This window comes from Balaenoptera musculus, chromosome 17, assembly GCF_009873245.2.
Source record: "Balaenoptera musculus isolate JJ_BM4_2016_0621 chromosome 17, mBalMus1.pri.v3, whole genome shotgun sequence".
Taxonomy (NCBI): Eukaryota; Metazoa; Chordata; class Mammalia; order Artiodactyla; family Balaenopteridae; genus Balaenoptera; species Balaenoptera musculus.
The window spans coordinates 8,565,597-8,590,776 of NC_045801.1; the positions used below are offsets into that span (position 1 = coordinate 8,565,597).

The following is a 25,180-nucleotide window of genomic DNA, read 5'->3' on the forward strand; positions in this document are numbered from 1 at the left end:
CCATTTTCTATTTTGTTACTTGACTGAGCTCCCCGAGGGCAGGAATTTAATTTGTATTGATGCCCCCAGACACCTAGCACAGCATCTGGCACACAGTAAGTGACCTTGTGAAGTGTCCCCATGACTAAATGAACAGATCTCTGTGTTGGGAAAACCTACTTGAGACCCTGTTCTAGGCAGATGTGGAAATTTTCTACAGTTGGTATGTCCTGCTTCTCAGCACAGACAGGGTGGGAAGGGCTCGGCCCATATGGATGGACAGAGGATTCGGGAAAGGAATCGCTGGGATGGAAGCCCTCAGGAACGTGCCATCCTGGGATTCTCCTCGGCTAATGGCAGCTGGACTCAGGTGCTATGGAGCCTTCCAGGGGGAAGTGGAGAAACCCACAACCCAATGCTGAACGCAGGTCACGAGCAGGCTGAGGAAGGGAGGGCAACCCGGAGGGCACGAGTGAGCAGCATGTTTGGAAATAGAAAAGGAACTTCAATACTGCCTCCAGAGGGCAGCTGGTAGCTCGGTTCCCACTTGGATGTCCACGCTACTCCATGGCATTTCTGTGTTGGGCATGATTCTGAGGATTATTCCTCTGGGCTATGATCTGGCTGTAGGGTGTTGTAGGTGGTGCCAGTGCATTTCCATCACTGTCTTAGAGTTTAGCACACAAAGCACCCCCAATTGGAGCCAGAGGACCTTCAGTGGAGACTTGGCTTTGCAAATGACTAGCGAGTAGACCTTGGGACAATCATTAAACCTCTCGAAACCTATTTCTTCCTCAGTACAATGGTGTTAAATGTTGGTTCGTGGGTATGGAGCTCATAGCATTATGGCTGAGATAAAAGAAGAATGTGGGTGGAACTGCAAAGCCCTTTGCACCGAGTGGCCCTGATTCTAGCTGGGTTTGTGCTCACCTATCATGCTGTCATTGTTGGACGACAAGCTCATGGAGGGAAGGCCTGGCTTTTCCCAGAGGGCTGGGATGGAAAGAGGGTGCCTTTGGAGTTGAATTCTGGCTTCTCTCTGAACTGGTTTCCCATCTGAGCATTACTGATAATAATCCCTGATCCATAGGGTCCTTTGGGGATAAATTAACTCCTTGAAGACTCCTAGGTCAGATCCATAATTTCATTCTTTCCATTGAATAAAGATTCATTGAGCACTTACTGTGTACCAGCCACTTTTGTAGGCACCAGAGATATAGCAGAAAGCAAAATAGATAAAGTCTCAGAGCGCATGGGGCTCACATTCTAGAGGAGGAAGAAATACAGTAGACAAATATATAACACGTCAAGGGGAACAAGCGCTGAGGATGCGGAGCAGGATAAAGGGGAGAGAGGATGCTGGGGGTGTGGATGCCTTTCCCACCAGAGTGGTCCAGGATGTTCTCGCCAAAGAAGCAGACCCTGAAGGAAGTGAGGGAATGAGTTACCTGGGGAAGAACATTCTAGAAGAGGGAACAGAAAGTGCGAAGACCCTAAGGTGGGAGTGTGCTCGGCAGATTTGAGGAACACCATAGGGACCAGTTAGGCTGCAGCACGGTGAGCGGGAGGAGGCGGGCCGCAGGAGATGAGGTCAGAGAGCAAATAGTGGCCACATCAGATAGTGGGCGTTAAGGACTGTGGCTTTTCCTCTGCGTGCGCTGAGGCCACTGGACGGCTTTAAGAAGAGGAGTGACGTGATCTGACTTACACCGTAAAGGGATTACTCCAGCCCCTGTGGTTCTCATAGAGCAAAGGGGGCAAAGCCAGAAGCAGGGAGATGGTTGGGGGCCATTGTAAAACTCCCGGAGAAAGATGATGGCAAGGATCAGGGTGACGGCAGAAGAGGTGGGGAGAGGGGGTTGGAAACATTTTGAAGATAGATGTGCTGACGGAATGCTGGTAGGCAGAGAGAGAGGTCTGGAGTCTGGGTTGCTGTTTGTTGAGATGGTGAAGACAGCGGGAGCATAAGCTGGTTGGGGGTGGGGACATAAGTGGAATCAGCAGTTCATTTTGGCTGTGTTAAGAGTGAGAAGCAATGAGACATCTAAGTGAAGACGTCAAGTAGACCCTGCGCTAACCCAGTCTAGAGTTCAAGGGAAAAGCCCAGGCGGGAGGTATAGAGTGGGGCTGGAGGTACACGTTCAGCAGATGCCGGCATGTAATGGCACTGCAAGTGTGGACTTGGCCTCAAACCCGACTGTTACTGCATCCCTCCTTCTCCCAACTGTCCACAGCAGTCAGCACCTAGGTGGGCTCCCAGCGGGATGCAGGCTCACAAGAACCACCCAACGACTGCACTAGCGCCTGTTCAAAGGAGAATCAATGGAGAAGGGAAGTCAGACAGGAATAACCAGCCGGTTCCCTATTCTGGCGCCTGGACTTGAGGGCACACTCTCCTACCCATCTCCTGGTGCAGGCAGTGAGCTCTGTCAGCAGACACGATCTTTCTTTGCAAGTGGACCAAGGAAACATCTCCTTGAAAGCCTCAGAGGGAAACTCAATGCATTGTTGAGGAGGGTTTCCAGTCCTCTGGATGCAGGTTCCCTGCTGGAGGGGGTTCAGAAATTCAGGGCAGAGTTGGGAAACTCCCAAGATGCTGCTGGGAGAGGACCAGGAAACACCAAGGCAGCCGCAGACGATCCTCTTACGATGGGTTGGCATCACCCGAAAATATAAACTTGAGCTGCCCTAGGGTCAACCCCAGCACCAAGACTGCCAATAAAAGCTCCCCTCCCCCCAGCCCCGATGGATGGCTTTTCCACTGGGGGTGGGAGGAGTCTGGGAACTTGCTGCTGGGGCCTGCTTCTAGGATGATTCTCCAGGCTCCCGGGAATGTAGTTCTTCCTCTCTCTCTAAGGTCGGAGATGGCTGGGATGCGTTTCCAGCGCGTGGTCCAAAGAATCAGAGCTGTGAGGATGTAGTATCTTCTGCACAAAGATTTCCACATCCTCCCCTGATGGGCAGTGTGGAACGAGGTGTCGCATGGAAGAGGATCCAGGGCCGATGGCCATGTCTTTCCATGCTGCCCATGCTGTAGGGCATCGTCTCTCTCGGGCAGCACGCAGAGAGTGCAGCACAAATGTAAGGACATTCGTTTCTTTCTCTTGCTTTATAATTCTTGGCTTTTGTGAATCTTTTATAACACTTAGTATAAGAGTACTCATGTATATAATTTACACTCAAATGACTGTGCTTACTATTTTTTAACTGATGACGGGCTTGATCGAAGTAGTGGGAATTTGAAGACCCACTACTTTAGAGAAGAAAAGCCCAGGGCTAGTGGCGGAGAGTGGCATTGTTTCAGTGTTTCCTGAGCGTCAGTCTGGTTCAATAATCAAGTTGCAGCCCCTTGAAGTAAAGGGCTGAGTCATATATGGGTGCTCGGCAGAAAAATGTAGAGATGGATCAGGGGCAAAAGTTCCTTCTCCATGGCTGTGAGTCAACAGGATGGAAGCTGTTAGTGACCTAAGCTCTGCTCTATGCCACCCCCCAATACACACACACACAACGCAACACAATGCGCTCTATTTATACATATACATATATATGCACACATATATGCCTATGTGATGTATTCATATGTATATTAGTAATGTTAGTAATATTAAATTCATAGTATTCTTTTTCACATTGCCACACCTCCTGGGATAGCCCATGTTAATTGCTTGCTGTGTATCTTTCTACAGCACTATCCTTTCACATAGAAATAAATACAATTATACACATTTACATATTTATAGATATACACAGGTTGGCTGTTTTTTAAATATATGAATGCTACCTTAATTTCACACTCCTCTGCATTCTGATTTTTTTGTTTTCCATTTAACAACATATCACAGGCATCCTCAAGCCAGGAGAGATGTATCTGGTTCATTCTTTTCACCATCTGCATCATATTCAATAGTTCATCATATTCAATAGTGTGTATCTTCAACTAGTCAACCATTTCGCTGTTCATAGACATTTGAGTTGCTTTCAATGTTTTTGCCACAGTAATTAATGCTGTGATTAATACCCTTGTATATATCTCATGTCAAAGTGGTGCTTTTATTGCTGTAAGATAGATTCCCTTAAGTGACGTAGCTTACCCAAGGGGATAGCATAATCCAAAGGATGCAAGACCCCATTTGGTTGCATTAATGATTCTTTTTCTGTTGTTATTAATTCCAACGATACTGCCTTGTATTCAATAGAGCCCTACGCTGAGTGTGTGTGTCCTCACCTTGTGTCATGTGCTGGGACCACCATCCCAGGCTGATGACCTAGAGGGCCCATCAGGAGCAGCTGACAAGGAGGGGTGGGCGGGCCAGGGGAGAGTGTGCTCGACCTCCTCCCGGGTGGCTGCATCCTGGTGAGGAGTGATGGCCTCTCTGGTCTGAGCAGGAAGTGTCTGCTCGGGCAGATAAATGACCTCACAAGTCCCTCGCACTTTGCTGTGTCTCCAGCAAGCCACACAAAGCTGCTCTTGCCCTGTGCCTGGTCCACAATTTCCTGGGACGGCTGGGAAGCTCGGAAGCTTGGAAGGCTAGTGTTTGGGTTTCCCTGCCAGGACTCTCTCATCCCACGCCTCTCCTTCTCCCAGCCTCCGTGGGACAAGCATCTTTCATGCAGCAGCGGTACCCACGGCCAGGAACCCTGAAGCTACAGAGCTCCTGGGTCAGCCCTGCTGGCGGTTTCCCACGGTGATTCATTCACAGCTGTAATTTGTGGATGTGTCTGGGTTGCTCACAACTCGGCAGGTGTCCTATTTCTGAATCCCACCCACCACTACCACCTCCCAAACTTCTTATAGAGCCTTTACACATGTCGTTTTTCAGCGATTGTTTTGAAAATAAGCAAGTAAGTCGATGACTCCTCGACCAAGGTCAGACTAGGTCCAGAGTCACCGGGCTGCACCCCGCAGGGGCCCCTGGGGCCTCCTCCCACTACCTTCACGGCCTTGGCTCTGCTGATAAGCCCGTCATCCTGAGAACTCCGATGAGCAGATCCACCTTCACCGCGGAGCTCTCTGCAGTGCTCTGCTGGAGCTTCTTGGAGGTACTGGCCATTGACCACAGGACCCCAGTAGTGGAAAGGGCCACTCACGGCCAGGAGCTGCATCAGGTGCAAAGGGGTGTCATGATTTATATGGACTTTGTCCTTTAAAAAAATGGTACTGGAATAATGCGTTGCATTGCTTCACTTAATTGGGTCTTAACCATAACGAACACCAGTGCTGGTTATTCACCCAAAGCTCTGCTGGGAAATAAGAGTAACGTGGCCAGACAATAGCCAGGCAGGACACCAGGCGACAGTGCCGGGAAGGTGAGTCTTGCTCTGAGCACTGGTTGGTCCCTAGGGGAGCATCCCAGAGCCTCCCACCGAAGTGACAACAGATCCACAGGGAGGAACGGGTCAGCCTGAGCCTGTGGTTGAGTGAGTGAAGCAAGAGATATTGATCGAGGAGGAGGTGGTGGCCAAAGGCAGGATATGACAGGGAAATTCACCAGCTTTAGCCACCATCCGATTAGCCCACGTTTGGAGGAGCTGAGGAATGAGCCTGCGGGGAGTCTGCAAGTCAGGCTCATTGCCGGAGGGATTCAAGTGTCGGCTCAGATGACAAGCTATTCCTGCTAGAGTCCCCTTTGTTAATATCAGGGCCAGCCAGAGAGACTGGGGGCTGCGAGCAGATGTTTATAGGCTGGAGAAGGAAGCACACCGCTGTCCGACCTAAGGGGGCATGTTGGCCTCACTCACCTGCAGCCGTGGCCAGCAGTGCTCAGTACATGTCGCTTTGGCTTGACGGGTGCCACCAAGTGCCAGCAAGACCCTTTACCTACGTCACTTCATTTTCTTTCCTCCTCTATAAGGTTCCCATCATTATCCCCATCGTACAGATAAATTCTGATGAGCCCAGAGATCTGTCGACCCTCAGGACCTGTGCTTGGCCATTACATCCTGTGGCCTACGCACGGCACAGGGGTCTGGAAATATGCACTCAGTTCCAGCTGGTCACAACCTACTGCGTGGCCTTGGTGGGTCCTGTCTCCTTTCTGGCCTGGTTTCCATTTGGGAAAGATCAGAGGATGTCCCGCCCAACTTGCACACAAGTGCCCACCTTGGTCTGGGCGTCGTTGAGGACGCTGGCAGGCTCCCGGCGGAGGCAGGACACCGTTTCCTGGATGGACGAGGTAGGGCAGCCAACCTCCTTCGCCAAAGCAGCTGCCTGCTGCCGAGCCCTATCCGGCCTGATGACAGCGGCGGGGGAGAGCGCGGAGCCGCCCTGGAAGACACAGCAGACTCAGGGCCCAAAGTCTAGATCACCTCCCATCCTCCGCTCAGCCCAGAGACCTCAGGGCCTCATCAGGGCTCTGCATCCTTCTTCTAGGCATGGGAGCCCCAGGACCCTTCCCGGGAGACCCACAGGCATCTAGGAAGTCAGAGCTGATCAATATTATATCAACATGTTGTGAGCTCTTGAGTGAGTCTCCCTAGGCCTCGGTTTCTGACCTGTGAAGTGAGAGCAGTGGACCGAGTGATCTTCAGTCTTGGCTATGAACTAAAGTTGTATATTGAGGCAAAGAGTTGATGGTGGTTGAACAGGGACAAAGGTCAGAACTGTCCTCTGAGAAGAGGACTCTGCAAAAGCGGATACATCCCCCCAGCACCTCCTGGGGCTCCTTAAATAGCAACGCTTCCTGGCTCAGTTAGCTAGAGTTGGACTTTAAAATAGATGCCCACTTAAAGGTGATGGAAACACAGTCATTGTGAAAGTAAATTGTATCAGCAAAGTCATTGTAAGTCTCCGTACAAATTGCAGGTCTCTGGGAGCATTTCCTCTCTAAGAATGCAGGTGGTGGTTACTGGGTTCTGGGGGATGGCTCTCCGGGCCTGGACTGTTGGTGGAACTGGGTCTTCTGCCAGGGGTGGAAGAGGTGAGCCGAGTGGGGTCTTGACCAGGGTAGGACCCTGGGGCCCATCCTCTGTGGGTCACCCCTTCCCTCCAGCTCAGACGCGGGCTACTGCCCACCATGGAATCAGGGACGGTCTGGGACTTGCTGGCACCGCTACCATTACTCGTGATGCTGCCGCTAATAATAGTAACAGAACAGCCATTGACTGGGGACTTAGACTATCTTGAGAGCTTCCGCCTTTTTATCTCATTGGATCCTCATAAGAGATGTGTACGTTAGTGGCTGTTACTGTCTCCATTTTATAAATACGGAAAGAAAGAAATAGGGAAATGAAGTAGCTTGGCCAAGGCCCAAAATCTTATCAGAGGTGGAACCAGCCTGTGACTTCAGACAGCTGGGCTCCAGAGTCTGCTGTGTTCCAGGACCTTGGGCAGAAAGTGGAAAGCTCTAGATCTATGACCAACCTCTGTAATGAGGGGCAGCTGGGCTGGAGAGTATTGGTCATGGGGCACTTACTGCCACCTGCCAGGTGGTCCCCCTCCCAAGAACTTTTTCTGCTTCATCTCGTGTAATCGTCACAAGAAGAATACAAGGTAGGTACAACCGTCATCCCCGCCCTGTCGACAAGCAAACTAAGGCTCCAAGAGGAAAGGGAGAATCCTCACTTATCAAGTACCTAATATATACCAGGAGCTAGGAGCTTGGCAACCACAGTCTATAAGTACTTCACATGTATTAACTCAATAAATCCTCTCCACAACCCTGGGAGGTAAATATTACTTATGCCCTTATCTTAGAGAGGAGGAAAGCAAAGCACAGAGAGGTTCAGTATCTTGTCCAACGTCGTACAGCTGGTGAGCGGCAGAGCCAGGACCCCAGTCTCAGCAGCCCACCCCTGGGCTGTGCTCTCAACCCCACGTGATGCCATGTGTGTCTTCACATCCAGCACAAGATGGTGTGTCCAGGAGCTGAACTGCCCCCCTTGCTCCAGTGTAAAGAGAACACTGATCTGGCTGACTCCATGGTGTTTGTTTCCATTTTAGGCCCTACCCTGAGCTAAAAATACCAGCAACACAGAGCTCGGTTTCCTCATACGTGAAATGGGTTTACCAGCAGGTACGGCTCTCTCTGGGTCTTTGAGAGGGGCGTTGAGGTAATGCAGAGGAAGCACTCTGGAAACTGTGAAGTGCAGTGCCCACGCTCCCCTGGGTCGTTGGTGCTCGTACCCACTGTGTAAAAGAGACAACAGACAGAGGTCTAGAGGGGAGGGCACTGATCCTCCTGAAAGCCTGCTGGACAAGCTTCCTGGAACAGGGAGTACATTCCAGCGCTGCCCCCCGGAGGTCCCAGGGGTCTTTGTGCTTCAGGTCAGGACTGAGGGGCACGGGCAAAGCACGGGCGCCACAATGAGAACAGGCTGCCCTGAGGGTAGACAGAGAGCTGAGGGCAGCACTGGGCCAAGCAGATGCCCAGAGGGCAGGCAGCCCTCTGCCTGGGGCCTGGGACTGGGCCTGTCCACAAGGAGGGTGGAGGCTCCAAATCCCAGAAGCTCAATGCAGCGAATGTAGAAGCTCTGTGCTCCAGACCCGGCCCCAAGTCTACAGGCTGACTTCACATGTTCCTCAACACCTTTCCTCCTGGGCACCTTGACCCAGAAGTATCGATCCACGTGGCCCCTCTGGGGTGGTTGAGGTGCCCAAGAATAGCAAGAGCCAACCTCGATGGAGTGTCTCTGTGCATCCTCAGTATCTGACAGATATTAATTTACTCAAGCCTCACAACCATCCCACGAGGCAGGGGGAATTATCACCCTAGTTTATAGAGGAGGGGGTTTCAGGCACAGAGAGGCTCTGTGGACCTCCAGCCAAGGGCTCTTGCTCTGAGCTTCAGCGTCTATAAACCAGGGCGAGTCCTAAGCAGTAATAAAAGTAAAATGCCAGCCAATGCCAGCCAACCTGGAGCTCAGCAATGGTGTCAGCAAGTAAAGGTCATGAAGGTTGAACCCTTACGTGGAGTCCCTGTGCCCATGGGTTTATCTTTCCAACACTGAGAATGTCAGCTTTTCTGAGAACCATTGGATGTGCTCAGTCTGAAGGGAAAAGACACACACACAGACACACACACACACACACTAATACACGCTCACGATATTCCAGGTTAAAGCCCCATGTTCTAAACCGCGCTTCGAGCTGACAAAGTGCAGAAGGCTGAGGAGGACCTCTGACCCTCGTCTGCCCACAGATAGGCTGTGAGGAGACGTGGACCTCAGGATGGGCCCTCTAATGTGTTCTACGTTGTCTGCAGATATAAAAAGCCAGAGTCCCTGACACGGTGAGGAAGTGGTTAAAGGCGTGGGTTACACTGACATGGCAAGAGAGAACTCAGAGAACTTTCCTCTCTTCAAGTACTGTGTTTTAATCGATCTTTCTGAAGGAAACCACATTCTTCATGGAAAATCAGTGGTTAAACAAGCCAACGGCCGGCTCAGCCCTCACTTTGAAGCACTTGGTTGAAGACAGAGAACTGGGGGTGGCAGGAGGGTGTGGTGCGCAGAGTCGCGCAAAGAGCGGGGCCTTTGGGGGCAGAGGGACCAGGTTCACACCCCAGCCCTGACGCTCGCTGATGTAGTGACCTTGGCCAGTGAGTGACACCTGGGGCCTCGGTTTCCTCATCTGTGAATGGGGACGACGCACCTACTGCACAGGCCGTGGTGCGGATGCCCAGAGGGGCTGGCTGCGTGTTCCCCGCGGTGGGCGGTGAGGTCCCTACTGCTGTGAGCGCCCGGGGCTCAGGGGGCTGGGGACCGGCAGCAGGGTCTCTCCAGCCGCCTGTCACGCCAGCCGTCCCTCCCCAGCCCTGGGCCCGCGCTTTACCTAAATCTGACCTAGCTATCGAGTGGCAATGAATTTCCGCTTGTTGTTTTTTTTAACTTTAAAAATAGTGCAGGGCAAAACCACCATTGCTGACCACTGTTGTTTCTTTCTGGAGCCTCTGAACATGGGAAGGTGTCTTGACCTCAGCCAGCCACTGTGGTCACCCGAGAGTCAGGGCCTGCCCCTGGCCAAGCATGGGCACAGAGCACGTGGTCACAGACAGAACGGCACACTCACAGTACGGTCATGCACACATACAGTCACGCACAGACACACACACACACAAAGACACACTCACACTCAAAAACACACACTCTCACACAGAGACACACACAGACACACCAGACTTTCTTGAAATGGACACCTCAGTGAACCACTCACAGGTCTTCCCCGGAAAGCACCAAGGAGGGGGTAGTTTCTGTGACAAACACGCCGTCCCAGAAGGGCCTGGTGGCCCTCTCTTAGGGGGACAGGTGAGTCCAAGGAGGTGGCTCTGGGTGGCAGGTGAGCCCTCCAGGAGGTGCCAGCTCCTTCTCATCTCCTTCCTCGAGTCCGTCACCCTCTGCCACCCGTCCCCCCCGCAATGGGTCCCTCACCCGTGAGGGGACGGTGAAGGGAAGGAGGGGGGGGGGGGGAAGGAGGGGGTGGGTGGGAAGCTGGGCGCCCGCCGGGGGCACAGTGTGGAATCAAGGAGTTAATTCACGCCGAGCCCTTGCGCAGGTGCCCTGCACGCAGATGTAACAATGATGGCAATAATTCTCATTTAAATAACACTCAGCATGTGCCACACACTCTAGGAGGCTGTGCACATAGAGGCTGGTTTACACCCAAGAACAACCCTACGAATGGGGACAGGGTTATCTCTGCCTTACGGGGGTGAAACTCAGGGCAGAGATCAGGGTCCTTGCCCCGAGTCTCACAGCTGGGGAGCGAGGGCACCGGCAGTTGAATCCAGGCAGCTGGCTCCTTAGCAACATGTTCTAACCTTGTGAGCCGTCAGTCTTATGACTCTGGTCACCGGTCCCTTTCTGTCCCTGTGTGAATGTGAGGCCAAAGCAAAGCGGAAGGTCATGGCTCCGGGCCCGGGCAGACCAGGGTTTCGACCCCAGCTCCGCCCACTGCCATCTTGCCAACTCCCTTTGTCATTCTGAGCTTCCAGCTCCTGATCTGAGAAATGGGGATATTTTGGTGAACATTCACGGGGCTGGTACGCAGAGTGATCGAGATGATGGATGCAAACTACCTAACATGGAATTATCACTCCATGAAGTTAGTTATAATTATCGTGACGAATACTGTTACCCAGGTATTTCACTCCTACAACTTGACGTACTATCATTTGATATTATCATTATCAAAGTCACTTAATTAAACCTGTTGTTACAAACCTAGTGACAGGGAGCAAGTCCCTTGCAATCTCTGTCTCGGAGTTCTGCTTACATTCACTTCCTACTTTTTGAAAATATGGACTATATCCCTAGGACACACATATTAGTGGCCTCAAGATGAATCTGTCTATCATCAGGGTCAAGAGAGAGCCAGGAGTTCTCATGCTTTCAAAGTTCAGAGCGGGGAGAGATTTCTGAGCATGAGGGTGGTCCAGAGGAAGCTGCACGGAAGTAGGACTTGAGTGGGCTTTGATGGGAGGAAACGATTAGAGAAAAGGAAAGACGGCAGGTGGCCACTCTTGGGGGGAAAAGGCAGGGATGGCAGGTGAATTCAGGGGTCTGATTACCCAAGGGAGCTGTAGGGGGTAGCAGCTGGTTTCAGGTATCCCAGCATCCCCAGAACAGGACTTAGAACTCAGAAAAATATGTATTGAACGAGTGAGCCAGTGGCTGTGTAAGTGGATGGGTAGATGGATGGATGGATGGATGGATGGGTGGATGGATGGACCAATTAATTCTCCTGGGTGAAGAGAGGCATGGGCATAGAGAGGTAGTGAGGAACAAAAGTGAGAGGGCTTTAAATACAGCCTAAGCAAGAGGTGCAATTAGAAGGTAGTAAACCCCAAGATACAGGACAGGTATCTCACAGGCAGTGAGGAGTCAGTAAAGGCTTCTGAACAGGGTATTAGAGAAGGTATTTTAGGAATGTCCTTGAGTCATTTGCCTTTGCATCTCAGTGCTGAAAATAGTGCATAGCACTCAAAAGCCTCTCAGCAAATGAGCCTCGAAGCTTTCTGAAGATGAACTTCTGATGGCAGAGGTTGGGATGGTTATTCCTTTACCCCCGGAGCCTAGCACAAAGCTTGGCGTACAGCAGGCCTTCGCTAAACATTGGTGAGCAGGAACTCAAATGAATGGCTGGATGGTGGATTGACCACTGAGTGGGATGAATGGGAGAGGTGCTGTCTGAAGCAGGAAGCCCAGCAGAGGCTCGTGTGGCCAGAGGAGAAAGGGGTGAGGCGTGATCCAGTGCTTCACTGCCACTGCCCTGCATAGGACCCTCTCCTAGGAACGGGCCCAAGCCTGGAAGGTTGAGACCAGAATGTTGTAGACTAGCTGGACTGGGGGACACCATTGAGGCAGACAACTCAGAGAGAATTCCGCAAACTAAAGCAAGAGATAGACTCTTTAAAAAACCTTCTGTACATCCAAGTTAATATTAGTATTCTCTTTAATCTTTTCTACACCGAAATCGTCTTCTTTTCTTGATCCCTAAAAGCATGAGTTTTAGTCTAATTTGTAACACTTTGAGTTTGGCAAAAGTTCAGTCAAAGGGATGGTAATTAACACAACTTTCATCTTGAAACCCTAGTCTGAGGGCATAAGAGCACGCTTCCCCCTTCCTCTTCTTCTTAGGAATCAGCAGTTCTTGTTTTTAGTTGGTGAAAGCCCAGGGAATTTGGATGAGGAAAAAAAGCTGTATCTTAGCCCTTGTTAATATCCTTTGAACATCAGCCGAGGTGTTGCCCTTGCCTCCAAGCATCTTAACACCAAGTACAGGGATGAATCGTAACCTAGGGGAGCACATGAAAGGCAAGGCTGGAAAGAGGCTCCGTGAGTGCTTCCTCTCTTACGGAGAAGTGTGTGTGTACAAAATACATCACCTCTGTAAGCCTCAGGGCTCTCCACTATAAAGCGCCAGCCTCACAGCCTTGTTGCAAGAGGTGTGGGAAGTACACTGTGTGAGGAACTCAGCGCGGGGCCTGGTGCAGAGCAAGCGCTCACCACTGGCTTCCATTCCTTCTCTCCCTCTTAGTTCCGTGGGTCCTCCCAATAGGACAACAGCTCGCCAGCCCTTCTTCGGTGACAAATTCTACCTTGTCATTCTCTTTAAAACTTTGAAAGCAACTTCCAGTGTGGCAAAGTGGGGTAGCACTTCATAAATTGCAGCTGATGGCAGGAGTCAGAACCTGCCGGAAAGACAAACAGCCTGGTCCCTCTGAGGCGCAGGGAACTGAGCAAGAGGTATGGCTTCACGGCCAGGTCTGCTGCCTCCCGGCCGTGGGACGCCTGCTAAGCCCTCTGCAGCCTCTCTCCACCTGCGTCTCTCCATCTTTATATAACTTTTGTTAAAACATTTTCTAAAAAGCTTCTGGCCACACCACGCAGCATGTGGGATCTTAGTTCCCCAACCAGGGCCTGCGTCCCCTGCACTGGAAGCATGGAGTCTTAACCACTGGACCACCAGGGAATTCCTGCTCCATCTTTATATAACTTTTAAAGGGAAGTGGAAGGGAATTAAATGTTTACAACGTAGCTTTTAAGAGCCAGTCATTCATGCACATTTTCTCATGTGATCCCAGCAACAGCCCTATAAGGATTATCGTCCCCACTTTATAGATGGAGGCTCAGAGTGGGCAAGTACTTTGCTCAAGGTCTTGGGACTAAAAGCAGTAGAGCCAGGGTCATAAGGCTTGCACGGTCTCTCCCCTACACTGTCCTACCTATGGCTGGAAACAACGAGAACTCAGCCCATCACACTCTTATTTTCCACGCCACTCGGGGTGGCTTATGGGTGATGACCTGTAAACAAAATCTTTGCGAGGGTGGCCAGGACAGAGAGAGGAAAGGCGGGAGGGTCTGGCTTCTCCTGTGTCAGGAGTGCCGAATGGGGAAGAGTTGCACAGGATGGCTTGCAAAGGTCCGTTGTCATGCCCTCGTTATGTCTGCAGCCTGGAAAAGCCACACAGACCAGAACCCACCCTCGGTCACTTTGATGTGCATTTACAACTGTCCCACACTCTGCTTTATACAGAGCCCTCACTCAATCTCATTTCAATACCCTCACCCACCTGATGAAGTAGGAAGAACCAGTATTATTTAAAAAGAAAATACATTACTTGTTTAATCACCTCTTTTGTACATTCCCCACTTCATTCCAAAAAGAAATTGGGGTATATTCAGGAAAGGGTGTCAGAGAAGTTTAGTAAGCTGCTGGTACCAGGTGAAGGAGGTTAAGAAGCCAGATTTGCTGAACCCCAAGATGCTGTGGCTTTCCCATGATGCCATGCTGCCTCGAGGGAGGGCAGGGGTCCTGTGAAATTCATGCCATCTCCCCATTGCCTATCACTCCACCAGGCTCTCTGGATAGTCCAACTTTGTCAACTCCCAGAGTCCCCTATTAATTCCAGGAAAGGGAATGATGGGTGAGTTTTATGGGCTTTTTACACTCTTCAGAATATTCTCACTTTTCTCCAATGAATTTATATTACTTTTAATTAGAAAGAATTTTAATTACACTTAAAAGACCAATTCCATACTAAAACATAACTTGACTCTTGTCAAGAGGAAAGCAGCTATAGTCACTGATCAGTGGATGAGCGGCAAGGCCAAGGCCATGGAAGAACACTTGGCAGGGGAAATAAGAGGTGGGAAGACCCCTGAGGGCGGGAGAGGCCGTCCTGACCGAGAGGAGTGGTCCCAAGAACAAGCCTTGCCGTCATCACATCACAGGTCTACCGAAATGGCAATCTTCTTCACACCCTGGAAAAAAGCTAACGTGCATTGTCCTACAGCCATCGGTGTCACCTCAGTTTAGTTAAAGGCAGAACGGCAACTTGTGCAATTTTTAAAGCAAAAATAGCAGCACAAAAGTCTATGGTAGAAAATACAGGTGAACAAAACAAAGAAAATTAAAATTACTTACTGTCCTCTCAATCAGGGAGCATGACGGTTAAATACTGTTATCCTCCTAGCATGTATCTTCCGTGTGTGTGTATGTGTGTGTGTGTGTGTGTTATAAGTAGGAAACAAGTTAAATCATATTGATGTTGAACTTGTCTTTTTTTTATCTCACAGTGCATTGTGAATATCACTCTGTGCTGATACCTAGCCATTTATGAGATTTTCTAATGCCATCGTGCATCAGGTATTTAGGCTGTTAGGGAGAGAGTCATGGAGAGGTTAGGAGCAGCTGCAGGTCACACTTGGATGCAAAGCCCTGCTCTGATTTGTACTTTTTGATTTGGACTCTTCCTTCATCTGTAAGAAGGAGTGTAATGATGCTGATAGTTTCCCTAGAGGACTGTTGTAGTGAAAAATAAGATGATTTTCATATAACAATAGGGTGCATTACACATGTGAGTATTCAGTAAATGATAGCTTTATTGTTTCTAGTTTTATGATGTTTTAGACAACGCTGAAATGCACATCCTTGTAGCTAAATCTATTCACATAGCCATCATGATTTTCATATACAAAAGAATTACTAGGTCAAAAGGTATACATATTTTTTTTTTCTGCGAGATAACAAAAATGTATTGAATGAGCAGTTTACATAATATTTTAATCATTTCCCAATAGATATCATGTGAAAACCTTTATTAAAGGGAAATATTTTTTTATTGTATATGTATGGTAAATATTTAGATAGTATTTTAAGCCATGTTTCTTGGCCCCTATAGCTAACTTTTTAAAAATGGTTTTAATGAGCTATAACTCACATAGCAGACAGTTCACTCATTTAAAGCATACAATTCAATGGTTTTTAGTTATATTCACACAGTCGTGCAACCATCACCATAATCTAATTTTAGAATATTTTCATCATCCCACAAAGAAATCCTGTACCCACTAGGAGTCAGTCCCCATTCCCCACCCTCACTCCCAGCCCCTGGAAACCACTAACGTACTTTCTCATTCTGAACATGTCATATAAATGGAATCACACAATACCGTGGCCTTTTGTGTCTAGCTGCTTTCACTTCATCCATGTTAGAGCATGGAAGCATCAGTACTTCATTCCTTTTGGTTGCTGAATAATTCTCCACTGCCTAGATATACGATTATTTTGTGTACCTATTTATCAGCTGATGGACACTTGGGTTGTTTCTACTTTTTGGTAATTATAAGCAATGCTGCTGTGAACATTCGTGTTTAATTTTGCGTGTGTGGATATATGTCTTCGTTTCTCTTGGTTGTATTCCTAGGAGTATGTATGTGTGTATGCTGGGTCATATGGTAACTCTATATTTAACCCTTTGAGTAGGTGCCGACATGTTTTCTAAAGCAGCTGCGCCACTTTATATTCCCACAAGCAATGTACGAATGTTCCGATCTCTCCACATCCTCAACAACGCTTTGTCTTTTTTATTATTATTATAGAAATTTTAGTGGGTATGAAGTGGTGTCTCATCATGGTTTTAATTTGCATTTCCCTAATGTCTATGATGTTGAGTATCTTTTCATGTGCTTATGGGCCATTTGTATATCTTCTTTGGGGAAACATCTATTCAGATCCTTTGCCCGTTTTTAAATTGGGATAATTTGTCTTTTTGTTACTGAGTTATTAGTGTTCATTGTATATTCTGGGTACAAGTCCCTTAACAGATATATGATTTGTAAGCATTTTCTCCCATTCTGTGGGTTGTCTTTTCACTTTCTTGATGGTATTTTTTGCAACACAAAAGTTTTTAGCTTTGGTGAGATCCAATGCATTTATTTTTTTCTTTGCTGTTTTTGCTTTTGCGGTCATATATAAGAAACCACTGCTTAACCCAAGGTTCAGGAGTCCTGCCTAGCATTCTAACTATACATATTTTTAAAACATTTTTTATAACGTGCTGCCAAAATGCCTTACAAAAAGGCATTATTATCTGCAAACTTAACCCACCAACCAACCGTGTCTACACATGGAAGAAAGAGGAGGAGATGCCAGCAGGTAATGGGCGCCTGCTGCGTTCCACGCCCTTTACCTCATCTTCTAAACCTCGAAACTGGGGAGAGAAGACTGTGTCCCTTTTATGAAAGAGGGACAAAGCCTCAGACGGGATAAATGACTTGCCCCAAATCACCCACTGCTTCCGAGTTGGATTCAGTCTGTTTGTCTCCAAAGCAGCTGCACCGTCCGGCCTCCCTATGCCAAAGGGAATAGGGAAAAGGCAACTCTCTGCTCTCAGCCTCCCTTCTCCTGACATCTTTGGCAAATGGTACTCTCCACGTGACCTGGCCAGAGATTGTCCCCTTTACCTGGACGCGCTGTGTGGAGGCCTTGCCCAGGCATCCGCTGGGGGGAGCCCTCCCGGGTCGGGGAGCCTCCCGGGCACTTGCTCGGCCTTGGCTTTGCCCCTTTAGAACAGAGCTTGCTCTCCTGTCATGTTTCTCCTCCAGGCTCTTGGACACTTGACAAAATGCCTTTTTCCATCTGTCACAAACATTACATCCAACGGCCTCAGTCACCTTCTGGCTGTCAGAAACCATTTAAACTCTTGGCACTTGAAAAGTACTGCTTTCCCAGGCAAAGGTATCACCCTTTAAAAGTGACACCCTGAGTGATGGCCAAGGCGATGGCTGCCCCCTTATTTCAAAGGGAATCGAAAAGGCAGGCTCCTGAGTCTTTCTCCCTGTTCTCAACAAGCAATTCATACATACACGGTGGGCAGGTGTCGCTTTTTAAAGCTAATATCAAAATTATAACTTGCAAAAGTGCCTAGATGTTTCTTTCCAGTCATGTATTCCTGTGGCTTTGTTTCAGGGACCAGCTGACCCGGAATAATGCCTAGGGCAGCTGGGACTGTGTGGAAGAGAGGGCAAGCCTTGGCCTCGGAGGATGTCAGCCTCGGCTTTCCCACGTTCTTATTCTTTGGCTTTGAACAAATCAGTCACCCCTTTAGGCCTCAGTCCCCTCAACGATACAGCACATGCCTCACAGCCTTATTGCAAGAGGTGTGGGAAGTACGCTGTGTGAGGAACTCAGCACGGGGCCTGGGGCAGAGCAAACGTTTCACTGGCTTCCATTCCTTCTCTCCCTCTTAGCTCTGTGGGTCCTCCCAGTAGGACATGCCAGCCCTTTGCTGACTAATTCTACATTGTCGTGCGCTTAAAAATTTTGAAAAGCAAAACCAGTGTAGAGAAGTGGTGAGAACACGGGCTTAGAAATCAGACAGACTTGCGTTTGAGCCTCTGCTCTGTCCCTTAGTGGCCTCGTCGTGTTCATAGTGATGCATCAATGAACTTCACCAAATCAGTTAACTTCACCAAATCCATTTTGTAAAGTCGGGATTTTATTCATCCCTCTTAGTTTTGTTGTGTGGGCTGGTGACATCAGGATACATGAGTGAATGGTAGTGACGGCCGCTCTGGGCATTAGCCAGCCCTTGCCCAGGGCTGCACCTGCACATCTAATTTCAAGGTGGAAAGATGGAGGGGTGAGAGGCACTGCCTGGGTTCCCAGCCCAGAGGAGGCTGGCCTAGAACCGAAGCCTGGCCGCTCTGCCCCACGGGAGAGACGGAGCTGCTTGTTTTCCCTGTAAGTTTGACTCCACAGTCAGCTGTGGTACGTGAACTTCCCCACCAAATATGAGCAGCTAGAAGACGGTAGAGCCCAGCCCAGACATCTAGGAGTGCAAAAGCCATGTCTGATTACTAGTTTCCTCCCCGTCACCCCCGATTGCCTCCCTCTCTCCATCTCCCCCTCCTTTGCTTTCTTCCTTCTCCCTTCCCTCCTGGAGTAAATGGCCCCGACCAGCTCCTGACCCATAGAAAGGGCTCCCTGTGCCTGCCCTGGAGAAGCGCAGTGTGTGTGGAAGCTCTGAGATTCTGGCAGGTGTGGATGATGGTCTTGTGTGTGCAGGAGGGGAACTGGCTGGGGGACAGGGTGTCCGCTCAGGGGACAGTATCAGCAGGAGGGGTGACCCGGGCTGCGTGGACATGACTGGTGGTGACTCTGGGTGGAGTCAGCAGGAGCAGAGCAGAGAGGAGGGATGTGGCCCAGCGTGGGTCTGACATCCCTGGAGAGGTCAGCTGAGGAGGGGGCACCTCGTCAGGAGGCTGGGCTGGGAGGAAGGGCACTGGCCCAAGAGGGCCTTCCTGGGTGCCACGAGCCAAGGTGTGGGGAGGGGGCTGCCCCAGGGAGCTCAGTTACAGGGTGCTGGGGTCAGGTTCCAGGATGCGAGCCCCTGTGCTGGCCACAGAGGTGGGGAGGAGGCCTGGAGCGAGGGGGCCGCGCTGGAAGTGGACTGTCCAGGGTTCCCGTAACGTCCGGACCACAGAGGCCACCGTGGACTTGCTCTTTGAGGTTGCAAAGGGCAAACTGCCTGCACAACCAGCTGAACGGAAACCCGCCACCCGGGCCTGTCCTGGCGGCTGTGACTTCGGGCCTGAGCCTCACACCCCAACCCCCCCGCACTTGGCCTTGTGTGTTCAGATGGGCCTGGCATTTTCCACTGCCCACTTCCTTATCTTGTATTAGCTCTAGCTGGGTGTGAAGTCTGAGCCTAGCACCCGCCCTGTAAACAAGGGTAGCCCCGGGGCCCATCATTCCAGCAGACCCGCTCCCCAAACTTTCCCGTGTTGACAATCCCAGGGGACTCTGGCTAAGGTGCTGATGCATTACTATGAACTAAATAGGTACCCTCCAGAATCCCTGCCCCAGCTGAGCTCCCGGAGTCCATGTCACATCATTTGCAACTCCATCCCCTTCAAATTTGTCAGGGAAAACAAGTATAAATTATTATACAGTGTAGAAAAAAGAATGGGCAGAACATGGGCTTTGGGATTAGAGAAATCTTACTGAATCCTGAGCTGACAACTCGGTAAGTGGCTTTACTCCCTGGGTCTCAGTTTCCCCACCTGTAAAATGGGTATATAATAGTGTCTCAAGGTACAGCATCGAGAGCATGGGCCATATGTCAATTATTAGCCCAGGTTCAAGTCCAGCATCCCCCACCTACCAGCTGTGTGTCACCAGGAAAGCTATTTAAACCCCCCGTGTCTCAGTTTCCTCAAATGTAATATGGGGGTAAGAAGGATATTTACCTCACTTGCTTGTTGAGATGAGCTGGTGACATAAAAGGTAATGTGCTTACATGTGTTAGGTTTCTAATAAGCAGTAGCCGTCATTAAACTCAGAATTGATGTTTCAAAGAGTTCTTGCAAAAATTAAATGAAATAACAGGTTTGAAAAATACTTTATAACCTGTAGAGCACTGTCAGAGATCAGTTATTATTATTTATAATATTATTGCTACTCAAACTAAAATTTAAAAAAATAGTGAAATTTTCTCCAGTCTAAAGAAGGCTTTGGGGTTGAAATTCTGTTTTGGCCAAGGATATTTTAAGCAGCTGAGCTTGTCTGTCCTTTCCTATCCCTCCTTGGCGGCCCGATGATGCTGGGTGTAATTAGTTGTGGCTCAGTTGAGGCTCAGTAAAGGCTGGCTGACAATTTCACACCCATCCAGTGGCTTATAAATGGACGACACCATTCTAAATTACATCAAGGCCAGTTTTGAGCTTGCTCTTTAGAGGACAACCACAGGATCTCGTCACGCGTGAAAAGCCTATCTCACAGAAGTGTTAAGGCATCATAGAACGAGCGAGTTAGAAGTTAGCAAGGGGACTTTAATAAAAGCCACAACCATCCTGTGATAGATCGTAACCTCCTTTTGTGCTGTTAAAGCACATTTCGAGGTGTTTGGGCGAGTTTAATTGCTATTATTGTTTATGAGATGAAAATACAGGGGCAAAGCAGTTAAGAGGTCTGACTCTGGTCATGCTGGGGAGCTAATCACAGAGACCTGATCTCTAAATGTCTGTCCAGCTGTTTCTACCAGCCCAGGGACACAGCCTGCTCTGCTGCTAGAAGCTAGTCTGTTATCAGGATAATTCCAGGGGCATTTTTGAGCACCTCTTATATGCCAGATGCTGCAGGGAATCTGAAGATGATTAAAACCTTCAGAAAGTTTGTCATCTACAGGGAGGGGAGCTTTTTTGTTGTTTTACTTCCTCTGTCCCACCCTGCAATTCTCCCTCCCTGCCCTTCCTGCCTCCTAGTAAATGCTTGACGGCCACTCTGGCCATGCAAGGTGCTAGTGCCAGGTGTCAAGCACTGACAAAAACAGGTAGGCTCCTTGACTTCATGGAACTTAACGGTTCTGGAAGTCACACCAACATGGAGATGGGAAAGGGAGATGTTAGGGAGACCCTTGAAGAAATTCCCTTCACAGGGCCTGATACCACCTGATGCCACTATGCACCACCTCTTCTTTCTCTTGGGGAGACTGCCTCTTGTCTTTGTTCTAAGTGGAATTCACAAGGGTCTCTGTGCCCTTCCCAGAAGACTGACTACATATTTGCCCCAAGGGAAGATAACCCATAATGGTTCAAAATTCCTTGTTAAGAACGCTCTTCGTGTAGAAATGATGCCTTGTCTCCTCCTTTATGCTTCTACTAGAGTCTTGGTCTCCCAGATGGGGTGCACGAGACAATCCACTGTAGCACAGGAAGAAAATTCTAAAATATTTACTTATAAATATCACTTAGGTAGCCTTATCCTTTTAAAACATTTTTTTTAGGAAATTCCCTGGTGGTCCAGTGGTTAGAGCTCCGTGCTTCCACTGCAGGGGACACGGGTTGGATTCCTGGTTGGGGAACTAAGATCCTGCAGACAGATGGCACCACATCTTCCATCCCTCCTCCCCACCACTGTCACGGGGCAGGAGCCAGCCTGGGGAACATCACCTTAGGACAGAGGACATGACCTGGGCAGACAGGGCTTGATCCCACCTTTTGCAGGGAGTAAAGGGAACATGAGCCCTTCCGCCAGGCTCCGAGTCCCTAAGAGGAAAGGATCAAGCCCTGGCTGGCCTGGACTGGAGACTCATCCCTGATTCTGGCAGATCCTAAAATGAGGGGAACAATGGGAGTAAATTCAGAGGCAAAGCCAGCAGAGCCTGCCAGGCAGTAGGAGAAAGGGGAAGGTCCCTGATACGGCAGGTTGGAGCAGTGAGGACCGGGGAGGAATCCACACAGATGCCAAGCACAATGCAGGGAGGGTGGTTGGAAGGCTGGGGCAGATCTGGGCTGAGACTGAACTGATCTGAGGAGGGTCAACTCATCAGCCTGTCCCAGGTGCATTTGAGAGGGAAGAGGAGATCACAGGGGGCAGGATGACCGGTGAGTGGCAGATACTGAAGTCACTTCCAACTCCAGACAAGATGCAACTTGTCATCCCATAATGAGAAAAAACGAGACGGCACAAACGGAACGTCCGGGCCAGCACCAGCAAATGCGTAGCCCTAGTGGACTCTGCTTGTGTTCAAGGTTGAGCTGAACATCACCCGTCCATTGAGCCTTGGGCCCATTGCAACATTTTGGACCATTTCCTTTGGTTTCCTTCACCCCGGAGGCCCCACACGGCTGCCCTGTCACCGTGGTCCGCTCCCGACCTCCTGGATGACAGGGCATGTGTCCCAGGCATCCTTGTGCCCCCAGAGATTAGCCTCATGACTGGTGTGAGGCTAATATTTACGGAATACAATATTCATTTAAATAAATAAACACCTGTTAGATCCAGAAAACAAGAGTGTGCATCTTAGTGCGTCTAGAGGAAGTTAATAAGGAAAGCAAAGTTGCGACGTTGAGAAGGCTGAAACCGGGCCCCTGCTCAGAGAGCCTCCCCAGCTCTGGGAACCCATGGTCCCTGAGGGGGACAAGATGGGGTTGGGTTGGGCAACAACAGAAGAGAACAGCTCTCGTGAATCGGCAGCATTTATGCAACCCCTCAAAGCAGAGAAGCCCAGTGCACACAGAGCTTCTGCTTCTCTTTTTCCCAAGGACACTGTCAGCTCCAAGAGGGTTCCCAGAGAAGCACGAAGATTCTGACGATGCACGTTCAGGTCCCACTCTAGCTGGAGGATTCAGCTCATCCAGATGGACCACTTACCCTACTTTGGAGATGGTTCCAGAAACATGAACTCCCACTTCTAGAGAAACAGTAGGGTCTGATGTCCCCCAGATGATTTCCAAGGTTAGCTCATTTTCCTCCCCAGAGGTGAAGAGCCAATAGCCACAGTGTACATGCTTTTGTTCAGAAGGCAGATCCATCACCTTCATTTATCTGTACACTTGAGGGATGGGTCATCTGTTTGGGGACAGGCGGGGGGCAGGGCTCACGGTCCTGTGTTAGACCTGTCCCTGCCCTCCCCAGCTTATACTCTCCACTTTGAAAGGAAAGGGGGGGGGCGTGCATGTTCCGTGCCCCACCTCGTGCCTTGCCCTATGCTAGGTAATTTACACACATCCTCCTATGGACTCTCACAATCTAGGAAAGAAGTAGGATTAGTAACACCATTTCGGCTCACAGAGAGATTCAGAAACCTTGGCAAGGTCACACAGCTCCCAAATACCCTGAACCGCTCTCTTCTCTTGACTCCAATATGCGTGTGTCCTATTTTTGCAGGGGCAGGTAAAACTCCAAGGGGTGTTGCCAGGAGGGAGCAATCCCTTTTGGTTGGGGGAGGTCTGGGAACTCGTAAGGACAAGGTGAGCTCTGGGCTGGGCCTGGCAGGAGGGAGGACCTCTCACCCAGGGAAGGGAAGGGCAGGGCAGCGGCAAAGTACATGGTGAAGAGGTAGGAGCCCCGGCTGCAGCGCAGAGGGGCGCAGGAGGTCCCTGCAGGGAACGGGGTGTGGAGGCCTTGAGTGGGGACTCACGGGAGGAGTGGGGAGGACGAACTGTGATGAACGCTGAAAAGGGATGGAGTCGGTCCTGTGGGATGCAGAAGTCTTCAGCAGGTACTTGAGGAGGATGGAGACAGGCGCTAAGTCTCATTCAGGCATACAGGGCTGGGACGGAGTGACAGAAGCACTGGGACAGGAGAGGACCAGGTGGGAGCCAGCGAAACAGTGACAGCAAGCTCACCTCCCGGGGCGAGACCTCATCAGATGGGGGACCCAGAGCAAGTAAGTTAAACCTTAGGAGCCTCGGTTTCTTTGGGTGAAGTCTAGACATAGAGAGCCATTGGAAAGAAGAAAGAGGGACCATAGCAAGAGCCGAGTTCCTTTCCTGGCATCCCCCCAATATGAGATCCCTTTCCCTGCTTTCTGCTCCTTGAACGCTGCAAGAACTTCTAACCCCAAACCTCTGCACGTGCCCTTGGCTTTGCCTGATGGCTCCTCCTCTTGATCTTCATGATGGCGGCACTCTGGGATCTTTTCAGAATTCTCTTCCAAGATGAGCCTTCTTGCTGTCCCCACTCTCTCAGCCACCTTCTATGCCATTACCTGTTCATTTCTCTAACTCAGCACCGAGGGCAGCACCTAGCACATAGCAGGTGTTCAACAAATGGTTGTTGAATAAATGATTGAATGAGTGAATAAGTCAGTACTTATCCAGCCATAGGAGGTGCACGAACTTGGCTCTCAGAGAACCCAGTAGCTTGCATGGGATCTTGAAGCTCATATGGTTTAACCCCTTTGAAAAGGAGAATCCCATTGACAGTTTGATGGCACCAAGTACAAGTCTCATGTTCGATACATGCTTGTTGAACTTCCCTACTGAGTGAACTAACTTACACTTGACTCTCCCCATTGACAGGGGGTTTACTAGTACTTGAGGTTGCCTTTTTCATCTTCTATCCTTTCCAAAATTTATGTAGAAAGAAGGAAAAATACTTTTGAGTAGAACTGGGAAGCTGCTAACATGGGACCAAGCTGTAAACTGTGGGGCTTAAGCATTGCATCCCCTGCCGTGTGACGCTGAGTCACCTTTACCTCCTGGAGCCTGGAGCCCCTCTGAGACCTGACGCTGGAGAAGTGGGTTTGGTCCTGCTTGGGTTAGGAGACCTGAGGACCCCCAGGTGGGGAGGTTACACCCGGCTCCCGACAATATTAAGTGTGTAAATCTGGTTGTTTACAAAGTGGAACATTTGATTTCAATAAGGTGATGACTGCACATAAGTATGAGGAAATTAACTGAGCAAATCTCAGCTCATGGGGGCATCTTGCTAACCTGCCTGTGGCCACTAGCCTGGGTCCTAACAGCGAATTAACTTGCAAAGCCCTCCAGAAATCAGGTGCTTTTACACCTATGGACCTGGGTGTCTCCATGTGCTCTAAAGTGTGGCCGCCGGACACGACGTGGTCACCCAGCCAGGGCTGACCCCAGACTTATCCTTAAGGACCTTGGCGAGGGCATCCCCTGCTAAGGGTGGGCTCTGACCTCTGTACCGTTCCCCTGCTCGGCCCGCAGCCCAGGGTTCTTGGCAGCG

General features: G+C 49.8%; 2 protein-coding genes across 6 annotated transcripts in view; one reads left to right on the top strand and one right to left on the bottom strand.

The window, feature by feature from the left end:
* Nucleotides 1-25,180, bottom strand: part of TG (thyroglobulin) — a 247,796-nt gene that overhangs the window by 30,422 nt on the left and 192,194 nt on the right. The window contains exons 42-43 of the mRNA XM_036831001.1: nt 6,080-6,244; nt 4,912-5,076 (exon numbers count right to left, since the gene is read on the bottom strand). Of these exons, the coding sequence (XP_036686896.1) occupies nt 4,912-5,076; nt 6,080-6,244 (330 nt within the window). The remainder of the gene's footprint in view (nt 1-4,911; nt 5,077-6,079; nt 6,245-25,180) is intronic.
* Nucleotides 1-25,180, top strand: part of SLA (Src like adaptor) — an 84,791-nt gene that overhangs the window by 23,012 nt on the left and 36,599 nt on the right. The window lies entirely within an intron of this gene.